Source organism: Sceloporus occidentalis, unplaced genomic scaffold, assembly GCF_023333645.1.
Source record: "Sceloporus occidentalis isolate IW3139 unplaced genomic scaffold, rSceOcc1.0.p SCAF_2, whole genome shotgun sequence".
NCBI classification, from domain to species: domain Eukaryota; kingdom Metazoa; phylum Chordata; class Lepidosauria; order Squamata; family Phrynosomatidae; genus Sceloporus; species Sceloporus occidentalis.
The window spans coordinates 67,737,675-67,750,846 of record NW_028316982.1 but is presented as its reverse complement, the minus strand read 5'-3'; the positions used below and the strand labels follow the sequence as shown (position 1 = coordinate 67,750,846).

The 13,172-nt window shown below is 41.0% G+C and overlaps 1 protein-coding gene across 3 annotated transcripts in view; it reads right to left on the bottom strand.

The window, feature by feature from the left end:
- Nucleotides 1-13,172, bottom strand: part of MXI1 (MAX interactor 1, dimerization protein) — a 113,101-nt gene that overhangs the window by 81,324 nt on the left and 18,605 nt on the right. For 2 of the 3 annotated variants that reach the window (XM_089509861.1, XM_089509862.1), the window contains exon 2: nucleotides 4,636-4,768. In XM_089509861.1, the coding sequence (XP_089365987.1) occupies nucleotides 4,636-4,768 (133 nt within the window). Of the gene's footprint in view, nucleotides 1-4,635; nucleotides 4,769-5,313; nucleotides 6,454-13,172 lie in introns of those variants that run through there. The other variant, XM_089509863.1, reaches the window with a different exon arrangement.

Sequence of the window (13,172 nt, the reverse complement as noted above, 5' to 3'; positions counted from 1 at the left end):
GCAAGTCCATTTTGCTGCATAAGCTGGGCATGAAGCTGTACCTCCTGACCCTGCCTACTAATAGCCACCAGTGCACTTATCCTCAATTTGTTGTGTCCTTTCATGAACTCAGTTAGATTGTTGGCTTATACAACAGCCCATTTTAACTTCATTAACCTGATTATATGTTGGGAAAAGCATCAGTTCTCATACATGTGGTTTTCTTGATTTCCTGTTCATACAATAATGCTTTGGCTATGGGAGAACCACCGAGTCTGCAGTCCACCAGACTCTACTCCCACACAAGTCCTATTGACACAATTAATGCCTTGCAGGAGTAGGACTTGATGAAGCACAGCTTTGGTGTACATAGCTAAAGAAGTAACTCATAGGCAAACAAACTATTAATAGGACAAAATGGCATCTGTTTAGAAAGAAGAAAAATCCAATCCTAACCCCAACCAACCATGAGAAAGCATGAAAATAGAAAGCATACACAATATAGGTGGTGACAGAGTATATATACTCTAAAAGGCCTAAAAAATGCAGAGGTCATACAACAAAGAGGTTAAATGTTTACACCTAGAATTTACATATAAATGTAGCACCCAGAGAATACTAGTGCTCAAGTCAAGCTACAAAGAGAATTTTCTATCATCTACTTGCACATTGGTAGCTTTCCCCAAACTAGTACTTTCCAGACGTTTTGGACTACAACTCCCATAATAGCACAAAACATCTGTAGGGTATCAGATTTTGGAAGGTTGTGCTACAGGTACTTAGCCTTGAGGTTATTTGACAAATTCAGCTATTGCCAATAGAAAACACCAGAAAAGTTGTACTCAGGAGAATTGCTACAGCATAAATGACTTACAAGAGTAGTGTTGCAGATGAAGTGCTCCAGGAGACTGCAAGTTATTAGGCCTATTCAGATGTTTTTTAAAGTACACAGTCTCTATGTGGGGGCAATGGGCAGAGGCAGGAGGCTCTCTGGTACAGTCTCCCTCTACAGCTGTAAAGCAAGGAAAATGGAGACAGAAGGGGATCAGAGCTAATGCATACACATTACCTACCCTTTTTCTCACATGTAGAGGCTATGCATACTGTACCTAAATAAGACTACTATCTCTAATTTATCAAGCCCTACAGATTGTTATACTGAAACAAACTGGCTCACAACCTTACTGTTGTGAGCAACCTTGCCAATCAATATGTTTTAGAGCTTGCAAAAGTTGGGGTTTTGGACTAAAATTCTCACTGGTTTTTTGGATTAAAGCTAAAATTCCCCGAATTCTACAGCCAGCATGGTTCTGGGTTTTTAGTCCAAAAAGGTATTCTATACTACACTAACATATCAAAATAAGTAAAAGTAGAATATGGTTTATAGCACATGGGGGAAATAACATTAAATTATTAAGAGAAGGCTACAAGCTGGATCAGATGCAATAGGGTGGTCATATTTGGTCATTAAGAGCTGCACAATTTTCATTTGAAGTGATGGTGACTCTATACTGTATGTCTGCACATGTATGGTCTCTTTTTAAAAAATAATAAAAGGTAAACATTGGCAAATAAAGCCATATCTCCAAGTCCTTTGACTTAACTTCCTATTATCCATCACTTTAGGTACTTTATGTTCAGAAAGGTCTTTGGCATTTACATTAGGTTTGTTGTTAAGAAAAGCTTTAACTGGTTGGATGCTAGTATTTCACTTTATTCATGTCTTTGTAATTGGGTTTTTTGTTTATTTGTTATCTGATTAGTCACCTTAAGTGATATATTGACAAAAAAATGTGAAAGTGTTAATTAAATTAACCAATTAATACATTTCCTAACCCAATTCACTTTTACTATCACAGGCAGGCTGGTAGAAAAAACTACTTGCAGTAACTGAACACAGAAACAGAGAACATAAGGCAGAGAACTAGGGAGGTTTCATTTACCCTCATACATGTCCACATCATTGTGGAAGACCAGGGGATTATGGGAACAATATTTTTAACCTCCTAGTCTGTGCAGGAACATTGGCACTGGCAGAGAGTCAAAGAACATCAGGGCTGGGAGAGTGTAGATAAGACAGCCCAATGCTGCGTCCTAAACCTCAAACAACCCTGAACTCCTTCCTTACCATATTGGAAGAAATGGGAAATATGCCAGTACAAACAGCAAAAGGGACCCAGTGCATGCCTGTCCAGTTGGCAGTTCTTTTATGAGGTTTCAGAACAAGCACATTCTGGAGTCCTATGATACATAACAATTGCCATTAGCCTCTGATCAGTAAAGAGACAAAAAAGGGGGAAATGAACCAAACAATGTTGAAAATAACATAGAAAAAATATTTATATCCCGAGTAGTTCCCGTGCCAGTGGTGTAGTGGTTTGAGTGTTTGACTCTGGAGATGAAAGTTCGATTCCCTGCTCAGGCCTGGAAACTCACTGGATGACCTTGAGTAAGTCACTCTAGGGTCACTATAAGTCAAAAATGACTTGAAGGCACACAACAACAAAGTCCCACTGAAGAGGCAAACACAGAAGGAGGACAACTCCTTCAAGACAGACAAGCAAAATGGTGCCAAACAAAACAAAACCAATGAAGCAATAACTACACCAACTCTAGCAGGTCCCAGTATGAAAGCCCTCTTGTTTAAATAAAAACACCCATGTGCTTTTTTATATGGTTCAGGCCTTATTACAGATTCAGAAAGATACAAATGAAAGTATCTGAAAGTTTTAATCTCAGTTCAGTCCTCCTCACCTGTTCACACACATGCATGCAGGCACACACGTACAGCAAGGTGCTCTTTTAAACAAAACTGTTTGGACAATAAACCTAGCACTGACAGGAAATATAAATAACCCAAATATCACACTGGAACTACCTGGCTCCCCCCCCCTCCAGAATCTTCTTGCCAATATTACAAATCCCTTTATGTCTATACACACTATGCAAAATGTTGCCGAACATGATATGACATCACAGAAATTAAGACTGCAACCTGCATTCATTCCTTCAGGAGTAGGTTTCAATGCATTTACAGAACTCACTTTTGAGTATGCATTCATAGATTTGGGATTTTGGGGACAGATTGTCAACCACTTATAATCCTCTCTCTTCAGTCTTTTTATTATAGCCCATCTACTTCCTCAGTCATCAAAATACACTCTTCCTTTATTGTTAGTTCCTTCCAATCTTAGCTTCAGCTTCTCGCACCATCATCCCTAAACTCCTCTAATATTTATATGTTACTATTTACATTCCAGTACATCTATACCATTTAGATTAAGGCCCAAATTCTGCATGTTTCCACCCCCTTGAAGTGCTTAAACCTCAGGCAAAATTCATGTGTCTTTTTAGAAAAATTGGCAAAACTATTATTTAGGCGAATCTGTATGTACTGTTTAGTCTGATTTGTCAATCAACCAGACAAGTATCAATACAATATATATGATATGGCTAATTCTGACAACATCACATGGTTCTGATAAGAGTGAAGTACAACTAAGGGGAAGAGAGCCAGTTTGGGTGTGGGACTAGGACTCTGGAGAGCAGGGTTCAAATTTCCACTTGACCACAGAAACCCACTGGATGACCTTTGGCAAATCATACACTCACTGCCGCCTGGGATAAGGTAATCATAAGTCGGAAATTATTTGAAGTCCCACAAAAACAAACAATTAAGGTATAACACTTAACCTTAGAGAAATACTCTCTCTTTCAGCACACAGGTAGTTTTTAAGATGCTGTAGCTGCTATGCTCTCTAGGGCAGCTTTGGTTAAAATGGTTCAAGAATCTTTAGTAGAAAATGCTAGAATAATTACATTTTAGGGGGAAATATCTGTACTAAAATGAAATTATGAATAGGATGGATGCCGACTGGATGAAACTCTGGGCATGACTACAAAATGTTATTTTGATCCTACAGAATACTGCAGTGTCCTGTTGTTCATGACTCTATTCATATTCTGCCAATCAGTTTGTTAGGCTGGTATCACTACTGCAGGGTAGTACTATTCAGCAACTCATTCTCACTAGTAATGTAGTCTGAGGCTCTGTGGCGCATCAGCATCTAATGAAATAAACAGATGGTCATAACAATGCTACACAAAAGCAACACATGTATTCAAATAAACATGGCTAGGTCTTGAATCTCGACTTGTATGCTGTCTTGAACTGAAAATATGTTGGCTGTTTTGCAAAAATACTTACCTGGAAGTAAGCTCAACTGAATACAGTGAGAACTGATTTTTGAGTAAACATGCACAGAATCAGGGTCAAAACCAATGTTAATCCCTCTAGAGAAAACCATCCTTATTTAGAAAAGCTTTCCATGAGAATGAAGAATGAAAGTTACATAAAAAGGAGTATGGCACAGACAACCTGCAGAAAGCAAGGCATTACGTATCCAGTTAGCTAGCTGGCTCTGCTAGATTTAAAGAGCCAGCTCCCCCAACAGCATGTTGGAAACATCTTCTATTAAAAGGCACAAGCCTGCAGATTATCAAGGACTGAAGGGAAGTGAGGCTGCAAAGGAAGGGGAAATGAACTTTCAGCAGTCATGCCAAGTAAAATATAGCCTATCATGCCCAATGACTGTATGAAGAACTTGGCCTGATATGGCCAAGCCAGCCCGCTTTCTGACTCCCTTAAGACAGTACCTGTTAGCAGTGCCCGTACTGCTACCTCCACTGCTATGCTTCCTTGCTCGGCTCAGCCTCTGCGGTGGCTTTGGGTCCTGCAGTCCAAGGGTCGGCATGGAAGGGAAGGTCGAGGCATAGCCATGTTCACATTCTGCATAAATCATCAGCAAACAGGAAGAGAAAGATCAGTCAACAGAGAGGCAAACTGGAAGTCCCAAGGACACACAGGATTGGGGAGTTCTGAAATAACCCCCAAGAAGCCCTCAGAGATTCAAATAAACAGAACCAAGAGCTCATGGACAAGTTGCCTGTCAGAGGGGTATTCCCAGTAGTTTCAGGACAGGACATGAAGACTTCTTTTTCATCAATTTTATATCACCAAGTACCAGACAGAGGTTTCAACACATAGTGGGCATCTCTCCTTCTAAGTTATCTACAGCAGTTTCCATGAACTCAGCACTTTCCAGCTTTGTTGACTACAGCTCCCACCATCCCCACTCAGCAGGCCTGACAGTTGTGGTCTGATAAATATGTGATTCACGTGTATGGCCTGATCCAAAACATATGAACTTCCTTGCACCCACTTTGCTTCTTCTTCTCCACTTCTCACTCCCACATCCTCTCCTTTCCAAACCCTGATTTCCATGGGGAAAGGTGCCACTCTTGAGTCCTTGGTCCCTCCCAGCACCCAGTTACCTCTCTCTCTGCGCTCCAGGTACTCAGCTGCCTCCAGAAGGCGCTGGATGTTGATCATCTCCACCCGCTCCATCGCCCTTGAGGCAGATGGGGCTACCTGGTTGCCCCACAGAAGGGGCAGGCTACAGCCCTCCTCCTGAACACGGGACACAGGATGGGATGCTGGCCTCTCCCTTCCTTGCCTTGCAGCTGGCCCCTTTCCAAGGAAGGCAGCCACCCCAAGGGAGGCAAGTCCTCCACTTTCTCTCAAGGGGAGGAGGGAAAGAGATGGGGAGCAAGCCAAAAACCAGGGGGCACTTCTTCTGATGGTGGTGGTGGTGCTCCTGTTTCCAAAAAGTTCATCAGGGAAGCAGCAAGAAATGGAGGGGGGTAAAAACAAACTCCTGCACCAGTTTCTCCTGGATCCTGACCTCTTCAGCCTGGCTCTTCCTTGACCCTGCTGCCCACAAACGCTTTCCTCCTGATAGTTCTCCTTGTCCTCCTAATCTTTCTTCTCCTAAGTTTCTACTTTGCCCCAGATCGTCTCCTTCTCTTGCATCCCAATTCCCCACCTTCTTTCCTCCTTAGTGCCTTGCCTCTCTTCTCTGAGTGTCCACAAACCCCTTCCTCCTGATTTTAATACTCCTCCTCGTCTTCTTCTTGATCTTCTCCTCCTGGTCCTTCTATCTTCTCCAAAGCCCCAGATCTCCTCCTCTTCCTCTTGCACCCCAACTCCCCACCTTCCTCTCTTCCTCCTCAATACTTTGGCTCTCTTCCTTGACCATGAGTGTCCACAAACCCCTTTCCTCCTGACTTTAATCCCTCCTGTTTTCAATACTTCTCCAAAGCCTCTACCTTGACCCCAGACCTTTCCTCCTCCTCTTGCCCCCCAACCCCCCACTTTTCTTCCTCCTCTGGTGCCTCTTGCCCCCCTCCACTACCCCTCCATCTTCCTGCCCCCTTCTTTCTCTTTCTCTCTCTACTCCTTTCCCTTCCTCCACTTTTGGGGGGCTGCTGCTGCTCCTGCCCTGGCATCCATGCTCCAAGCTCCCTCCAGGCTGGGATCCCTGGGATCTGGCCGTTTATTTCTCCGCCTCCTGCAGCAGCAGCAGCAGCAGCAGCAGCAGCAGCAGAGGATCCTCTCTTGGTCCCTGCCTCTTCCCACAGTTTGTTTACCTCTGCTTAGAAATCATGGGAGGGGGGAGGGGGAGGAGGAGGAGGGGACACGTGCGCGCACTCTGCCCCAGTGGCTCTTGGGAAATGTAGTCCAGCACCTCATGGTTTTATTATTATTATTATTATTATTATTATTTAGAATAAAGAATAAACAGACGCCTCTGCATTGTGGGAAGAGGTGGCTCTTCCACTTTCTAACCAGGCTGTTGTTGTTGTTGTTGTTGTTGTTTTGGACTGGGTTTTTTGGCTGCTTTTTTGGGAGGATGGGAGTGAGAGAGAGAGAGAGAGCGAGCACTTTTCAGGGAATAAGAGAAAGGAGGGGGAAGAGTTATCCCTTCCTTGCTTATGTAAGTGTGGATGTAAGAAGAAACTACCACAACCACAACAACAACAATGAGATTCTAGGATTTCCCATGCACCAAAAGTTTTCTTGCACAACAACCTGCCAAATCCACAAAGCAGGGATGCCTTTGTTGGGCCAAAATGCACAAAATACATGTTGCAAGCTCTCTTTTTAAAATAGCAACAACAAAACAACTATTATTTTAAAATCCAATTCAACAACAACAGGATTCTAGGATTCTCCTGCACCAAAATGTTTTCTTGTTTAACACTCTCCCAAATCCACAAAACAGGGATGCCTTCGGTGAGCCGACTGAAGCTGACTGAAATGCACAAAATCCATGTTGCAAGCTTTCTTTTTATCATCATCATCAACAACAACATCCTGTCCTCCTTCTTCTTCTATGATTAAATTTGATTTTAAGTTAAACTGATGATGCTGATTATTATTATTATTATTCAGTTTAACTTAAAATCCAATTTCATCATACCACAAGAACAGGATTGTATGATTTTTCATTGCACCAAAATGTTTTCTTGTACAACAACTTCCAAAATCCACAAAACTGGGATGCCTTTGCTGGGCCAATCAAAATGCATGTTGCAAGCGTTCTTTTTATAATTTATTATTATTATTATTATTATTATTATTATTATTATTCAGTTTAACTGAAAATCAAATTTTATTATACAACATAGATACTATGTTCTACCTTCATGATCTTTAGATCTCCATTAAAGCTGTCCAGTTTCCATTTCTTTCTCTTACCGTACATTTCTCAAAGTCCAGTCTTCTTCTAATCTGTTTGTCATGTTCCCATTCATACTCCAAGATAATTTGTCTAATTCTTTCATATCTCATAATTTGGTAATCCATTCCTCAATAGCAGGTGTTGCAATGACATTTACATATTGCAAGCTTTCAAATCTCCACTGGCTTCTTCATCAGGAAAAGATGTTTAAAAAATCATACAGGAGGGGGGAAAGTTGTGACGATGATAGTCATAAGTCTGCATTTTGTCAAGATGTGGCTGTTCTCAGTTCAGGTGGTGTGTTTGTGTGTGTGTTGTGTAACTTCAAGTCATTTCCAACTTATGGTGGCCTTAAGGTGAACCTATCATGTTTTTTTTAACCAGATTTGTTCAGAAAGAGTTTGCCTTCCTCTGAGGCTGAGAATATGTGACTTGTCCAAGGTCACCCAGTGGATTTCTATGGCCAAGCTGGTATTCAAACCTTGGTCTCCAGAGTCCTAGGGGGCATCTACACTGTAGAAATAATGCAGTTTGACACCTCTTTCACTGCCATGGCTCCGTCCTACAGACTCCTGGAATTTGTAGTTTTGTGAGGCATCAGCACTCTTTGGCAGAGAACAGACGCAAAGGGATCTTGCAGCACCTTTGAGACTAGCATTTGATCCAAATGCATCGAGGAAGTAGGCTCAAGTCTGTGGAACCTCATGCTACCAACTTCTCTCAGTTAGTCTCAAAGGTGCTACAAGATCCTTTTGCATACTGATTTTCCAAACAAATACGGCTAGGTCTTTGAATTCTTTAGAGGAGAAGGCTAAAGACTTTGTAAAAGTACAAGTCCCAGGATTTCATAGGATGGAGCGACAGCACTTAAAGTGGTGTCGAACTGCATTATATACACAGTGTAGATGCACCCTTAGCCCATCACTCAAACCACTATACCACACTGGCTTTCACCAAAAGGTTTAGGAGCAGATAAACTTCCAATACAGTGGCAAGGAGTGGGCAGCTTGCATTTTAAGGATCAAGCCATTAGGATTACAGCAGTTGGATCTCTACCTATGGCGACTCACAAGTAAGCCTGACTAGTTTCACTGACAGCTATTTGCAAGCAAATGTGCACATAGAATTGCCTTCCAAACATTTGGTGGGGCAGGACAGAGACATCCGTATCACAAAATTGTAGTGGCCAGGTTGAAAGAAAGTGTTAGTCTGTATCAGTATACAAAGGGATCTTGTATCACCTTGGAGACTGTTGAGTGTCAAAGGCGCTACAAGAGGCCTTTGTGTACAAAACAATAGTACACTATTCTTGTAATTTTTTAAAAAAGAAAACAAAAGTTAAAGCCAGTTATTAAAAGAAACAAACACATTTGGGGGAGGGAGACATTTGTTACAATCCCACTTAATGCATGTTAAATTCCACTGGATTTGCATGGGAGTTAACTTCCAAGTAAAGTCATTTAGGATTGGCATGTGTATTGACATATTGATCCTGCATAACATGTTTTGTGGGGGGGGGGGGTGTGTGGGGGGGGGCAGTGCTTCTAAAACATAAAGTAGTAGTGGGATGGCTGGTCTGGATAGTGTGCTTGTTGTTAATCCATCCTAGGTGATATTAAAAGCACAAGGTCAAGCATATTCAGAACCAGTACTGCCAAATCTCAGCTTCTGGAGATTTAGCATGACAGGAGTATCATAGCCTAGAGCTGTCCACTTAGGTGTCTGCATTAAAATCCTCCAGGGTGAGGGTTAATGTTTATCTTTGCTAGTTATGGACTCACAGATAGGTAGATCCTTGGACGGACAGACAGCCTGACTTTTTTGGGAGGTTGTTGCTTCATGTTGGTGTCATTTAAAGTGTTGCTGCTGTGTGCCTTCAGGTTGCTTCCCACTTATGGTAACCTTAAGGTGAACCTATCATGGGGCTTTCATGACAAGATTACTTGAAACATTGCCTTTGCCTTCCTCTGAGGCTGAGAGAGTGTGATTTGCCCAAGGTCACCCAGTGGGTTTCCATGGCTGAGTGGGGATTTGAACCCTGGTCTGCAGATTCATAGTCCAACATGCTAACTGGTACTAGCTTTCATCATCTAAAGTGTCCCCAAGTACTTAATTTTTGACTGGGGGATTCAAAGAGAAGGTTAAGAACAGACATGATACCCCTGTTGTAGTAGTTGTAGTAGAGGGGAAGGACAGATGATGCAAAGTCATAGTCTGCAATTGCTAAAGATAGACTAGAGACATGCATCTTTACTCAGAAGCAAGATCCACTATGTTCAAAGTAGCTTATTCCCAGGCAGGTGTGTGCCAGATTACATCCATAATTAACTAATGAAATACTTGATGCTATAGCTAATTGTACAGAAATAGAGATGCACGTGTTTCCTCTTTTAAAATATAAAAGCTATCACTTATTGTGTCTACCTGTATCAAAATCAAAAGTAAAGAAAATGTTGGTTTTCCTCACGCTAAGACTCATTCTAAGTAGTACATTTAATAAATCAACAGAAACTAAATTAGGTAATGCTAGTGGTTGAAAGCATGCTGGTTCCTCCTAAGAAAGTCACATAATTAGGGGGTAGATCATCAAATTCTAGGATCCCAGACAGATAAAATTAAGTATTCATACAGCTTTTCATCCAAGTCTTCAGCAGTATCTTCTTTTGCTCTTAACATACAGTGTTAACTACTACTAGAATCTTAAGAGCTGGCAGACCAGTTGAGAATCAAATGCAAACCATTTTAGCATTGTACAAATAATACTTTTGCGGCAAAAGGTATCCACTGGTGCTGCTTTCTAAAAGTTCCTGATCACCATGAACGGAAAGGGATGTTGACGTATCCATGACGTATACACATGGATTCCAACTATACAATCCCACCCCAGCCCAATTTTCATTTTAGAGGTCATATTATATGGTTGGAAACTGTGTGCACTGAGGTCTTTGTGGAGAGCGTAAATCCATAGGTGTACATATACAGATGTCAATCCCTTTGAGGGAAGGAGGCCATTCATCATGATCTGCCACCATTAAAGTGTTGCCTGCACAGGGCTTCTGCCTGGTCTCTTTTGAGAAAGAACAGGACTACAAGTGTTGCAAATAAACTGACATTTATAACCCCATAATTTGGGTCTTAGGGGGCTGCCACTCATGTTTATAGTTGTCACACTTCCAGCACTGGTCAGAACACTACAAAATGTAGTGAATAAGTTTAAAAAAGCAATCTTTACTTAAACAATTTAATTGTAATTGAGAAATATTGGCCTATTTTAGGACACAGGGACAAATGTGGCACAATCAGGGCCAGATTATAAGTGATTCAGTTGGTACAATTGTTCCAGGCCTTCATAGGCTAGGGTCCAAGTACTGAATGGGAAAGGGAAAGGCATAGATGGCTTCCTTTTTTTATGAACTGTTATCAACATTTTATGTTAGTGAGTGAGTAAAAATGCATGGCAGATCCGTCTGTTTATCTCTCTAAAGTTGCAGTGTTGAAAAGTGAGAAGTGAGCTGTAAATGAAAATGTCTGTGCTATTTTCTATTGTACCTTGAACTTTATTAAATATTTATTAATTTATTAATTTCTATGCCATTACTATCAGAACACATGTACTAAAAGGGACCCTATTTTGAGAACTGCTTCAGGACCCCATGCATCTTAAACTGGCCTTGGGCAAAATGCTCTACCAAAGGATGGTACAACATCCCACTTTTCATGGCATAGCCCTAATAGATAGTACTATACTTCATTTTTAGCATGCTGGGAACTGGGTTCAGAGTTTTCTTTCCAGGCAAATCCTATGATGTTGTGGTTGGAAAATTAGCAACAACAATGCAATGAGTAACTAGGGGCACATAGACTGAGTCTGCATTGCAGAAATAATGTAGTTTGATACCACTTTAACTGCCATGACTCAATGCTATGGAGTGGGCCACCAGAATGCTCTGATAGAGAGAGTTAAATATCTCACAAAACTACAGATCCCAGAATTCCATAGCACTGCACCATGGCAGTTAAAGTGGTTTCAAACTTATTGATTCCTGCACTGCAGACAAGGCCATTCTGTACCTCTGCATCCTATTCTAAAGCTCCCTCACTGCTCCCCAAGAGAAATGAAGGGAAAGAATTGGATTTTTAAAAATTATAACTCTCAGTATCCTATGGCTAGCATGGGCAAAGTGGCTGGGAGATTCTGGTAGTCTACAGATGTAAATTTTCCAAGCTTTGTACATCAGGCAAAATTCTTTTACAGTTAAATACAAGTTAAAGTTAAATTTAATGAAAAAAGCTTGGAAAATTTACACTTGTATTTAACTTCACATTTGTGGCTATTTGATTTGTCACTGATTTTATTAATATGTTCTCTCTAGGAATTTCTAGGTCCTCCAGCACAACTCTATGGTCAACCTTGACCAAAAGTTGCACTGAAGGACCTAGAGATTCCTAGAGAGAACATTCCACTAGGCATTTGTAGCTCCAGCACAATTCTATGATCAATGTCTAGCAGAGTTGCACTGAGGAATTACAGATTCCTAGAGAGGTGTTCTCTCAGGTAAAAACACAGTGCTTTTGTTATGTGAAGTCGAAGTGCTTTTGTTACTTGCGGTTTTTCCAGATTCCCATGGGTTTTGCGCCCCAGTGAATGTAGAGGGATGTGTGTAGCTCCATAAAATAATACCATTAGATGGAAAGACAAGTTATTTTTCATGGAATGCTATGCATGTCTGCTCAAAAGTAAGCTCTACTGAATCCAGTACAGCTGAATCATGAGATCCCCAGATGTTATTGGACTGCATGTTCCAGTAGCTCTAACCAGCATAGCATTTAGAAGGCTGAGTACTTCTTGTTCCCGATTTAAAACAATGCATTTCTCATTTATTTCACTGGAAAGTCTCATGATCTCTGAAAGTGGGAACCCTCTGGTATGATAAGATGAGCAGCTGAATATTTCAACTGGAATTCTCAAATACAATACCAGATTAGAAGACACTAAAAATACACATTGTTCCGACTCCCGAGCAAGAAAAAGGAGAGAATATTACGGGGAGCAATGTTGTGCCAAGTTCAGTTTTGGATCTGCATCTCCTTTGGAATCTGAGATACCAGCAGACTGTGTTCTCCTACCTGACCTTTAAGAAAAGGACTGTTTACACCTTATTAAAGGGCACTTCAAGCATCCAACCCTTCTTTTTTCTTTAGCAGTGTCTGGAACACAAGAAAGCACCTGTATGACAGAAACCTATTCACAGGCACAAGCCCAACTTTCTAATAACATGGGCCTGGCTTGAATTAAGGTGTCCTTTTGGTGAGGAAGTCCAAAAATCACCTTAAACAAAAATGCTGTCCTCAGTTTGAGGAAGAGAAATATGACATACTGAAATTTCAACTTATTCTTTTAAAATCAAAGCTTGTGGAAATGTTTCACAACCTGCATGTTTATAAATATGGCCATTAATTAATAGCAATATTTTATGCAATTTTAGTATGCCATTAAAACAACAACAACAGCTGGCAATCTTTTCATCTGAAAGAGAAATTGGTAGTAAATGGAAACACCATTAAACTGAGTTTAAGTTTTAAAAAAATCTATAAACTATATTTCACGAT